General features: G+C 42.9%; 1 protein-coding gene across 1 annotated transcript; it reads right to left on the bottom strand.

The window, feature by feature from the left end:
* Positions 1–531: 531 nt before the first annotated feature.
* LOC308626064 (upstream-binding factor 1-like protein 1) lies at positions 532–1765 on the bottom strand (the record flags this gene model as incomplete). The annotated part of the gene is given in 2 exon segments (XM_081250854.1): positions 532–685; positions 687–1765. Coding segments are annotated over 2 exon segments (1233 nt in total).
* Positions 1766–2774: the final 1009 nt, after the last annotated feature.

Genomic DNA, 2774 nt, shown 5'->3' with positions numbered 1-2774 from the left:
AACAAATATTATTTTGAACTGTATTAATTTAGTCTGCATTAAATAATTTGAAGTTTACCTTTATTTTAGAAAACTTTTATTAATAGGCTCTGGAAATTAATTTTCAGAAAAATGCATTCAGGTAAACGTTTAAAAGAGATGGAATAAAATTATTTTATATTCTCTTGAAGCTCATCAGAATCATCATTTACAAATCAATAGCTAATATTATTATGTAATCAACAGATGACTAATGCTTAAGTAGTTGGGACCAATAGGCAATATGCAATTAATTTAAATTACTACTTTTCAAAATTAAAAACTATATTTTTTTAAAATTCCAAGACTCTTTATTGCATGGACTTTCTCTGGGGGTGGAGTTGGGGTACAGAGAGGAAACAGAAATTTACCTATGTTATATTGAAGAGGGAGGGAAAGTAGGAAGGCAAGGCAATGAAAGGGCACAGGGAGAAGAATGCTTTAATTTGATGCAGATGCCATGTCCACTTGCTAGGAAGTTCTCTATCCCATCGCTCAGATTGTGAACAAAGCTCAGTTGGAATCTGAGTTAGAGGAGTCCCCTGAGGTAGATGAGCTGGAACCACTGTCCTCAGACTCACAATTTTCATCTTCATCCCCACGGCTGTGGTCTGAGGAGTTGCTGCCTTCCTCCTCTTCCTCATCTTTCTTGTTTTCTTGATCTCCCTGAGGCAGGAGAATGTTCTCCAATAGTGTTTGGTGATTCTATCTCTGGAGGCTGAAGCCCCTGCTCCAGTTCAGGCCCTCCTTGAAGATTCCCCAATGATGGGAACTGCAGATCCATCCTTCTAACCTTGGGGTTTGGGCCCCTTGTCATGCTCATGTTCTGACGCTTCAAATAGGTTGTCTCTCTGTAATAAGCATGTTCTTCAGGAGACAGACTCTTGAGCCAGAGATCAAAGTCAACCTTGTACTGTTTCTGCAGTTCCTTAGCCTGCTTCTTATAATGTTCCTTCTGGTTCTGTGGGACACGCTGCCAGCATCTACTAATCTCCACCATGCGCTCCCTCAGGGGCAGCACTTGAAGCTCCCTACTCGACCACAAATCCTCGTGGAACTTGTGATATCCATTCATAGGTGGCTTCTGGGGCTCTCCATGGAATTTTCTCTTCATGGATAAATTGTTTTCTGGGGAAGACTTCACTTTTTGCACACGTCCCTGAAACTTCTTTGGTGCTTTGGTCTGGCTTCCTTTGGGGACATCAGATTTCGTGGAGTTCTGGACTAGATCAGGGTGCTGTTCTCTGAATAGTGCGATTTTCTCCCCAAACTCCTGTTTCTCCTTCTGGAAATCTTGATGATATTTCAACTTCAGCTGCTCTGGAAGCTTCTTGTATTCCTCAGACAGAACCTTGGTCAGCTCCCGGTTGCTCATCTTAGGATATGTTTGGCTGTACTGGGGTTGCATCTCTTTGAAAAAGCGCAGGTAAGCTGTCAAGGGCTTCTTGGGTAAATCAGGATGCTTCTTGTGTTTTCTGCATTTGTAAGGATTGTCAACATTTTCCTTTGCTTCCAGGACTAATTCTTTCAAAGTGCGATATTTTCTCAAGTTATAAGAAAGCTCTAACCATTTGAGTTTGCACATTTCCCCAGAAAAATCTTTAAAAGCTACTTTTTCCCAGTCCATCTGTGACTGGGTTGTTTTGAACGCGTGCCTGTCATTGGATGGAATGTTATTCTCCATACATTCCAGTAACTTCACAATGTCTTCTTTGGACCAGTCATCTTGACCTTTAGGCAACACCATTTCTAGGTCTTTGGGACACTTGTATGATCCCAGCAGTTCAGACATCTTAGCAAAATCTCCAACTCCTTCACACTCAAGATTCAGAAGGTGAGTTATTTCTGGAATCCTGTAGTTTGTGAGATTCTATGTTCCAGAAGATGGGTGTCATCAATGCTGGTAGGAAAATCCATCCAATCAGGTCAGGGGTTCTGTGTTCTCTGGGTGGGTCAGCAGCTGTAACTTTCAGAGTTTTCCACAGTCCAGCCAACTCCAAATGACTCTATTTTAGAAATAGAGTCTTTGCAGATGGAATCAAGTCGAAGACGTCAAGATGAGATCATCCTGCGTAGAGTGGGTCCTAAATCTACTGACTGCTGTCCTTTGGGTACAGTTAATGAAATGTTCCACTCTTGTTCAGTAAGTAACTCTGTTAAATTCAGTTCAGTGATTGGTGCTCCCCTCCTGGTGGCAGTAACTTTCAAAATTCTCCACAGCCCAGCCAAGTCCAAACACGACAGCTCTGGGCTCTGGAGAAGAATGAGTTTTGCTCTTTGCTGGATGTTTCATATATTTTCCGAAGACCACGCCCACTTCCTCCAAGTGATAAGGTTCTCAAACCCGGTATTCCTCAGCCATCCACAAAGTGGAGAAATGCCTGTGAGCCACATGCTCCTCAGACTTATAGCAGGGTAACCAAAGCACATCATTGGTGACCTCACAAAAGTTCTTTGTTTTCATGTGTATCTCGCATATCTGTTCTTCAGAGCTTGGTAAGTCATAGGTTCCTGCCCGTCTGGCAAGGAATGCCTGTGTCTTCAAAACGATATTGGTGGTCAAGTTCATTTAATGGGATGTTTCCCTGCACACAAGGCAGCGAGGAGGATGTTGGGATTCCTCCCGGCAGAGACAGAGACAAGGCATGCAAAAGCCATGCCCACAGCCTAGGGTGACTGGGTCTGTGAGATACTTCACACATAGGGAACAGGTGGATTCATTCTGGAAGCTGCTGGAACTCATGTTTCTGCTAGTG

This window comes from Mesoplodon bidens (assembly GCF_964165515.1).
Source record: "Mesoplodon bidens genome assembly, chromosome: 12".
In the NCBI taxonomy this organism is placed as follows: Eukaryota; Metazoa; Chordata; class Mammalia; order Artiodactyla; family Ziphiidae; genus Mesoplodon; species Mesoplodon bidens.
This window is presented reverse-complemented; position numbering and strand designations above follow the sequence as displayed.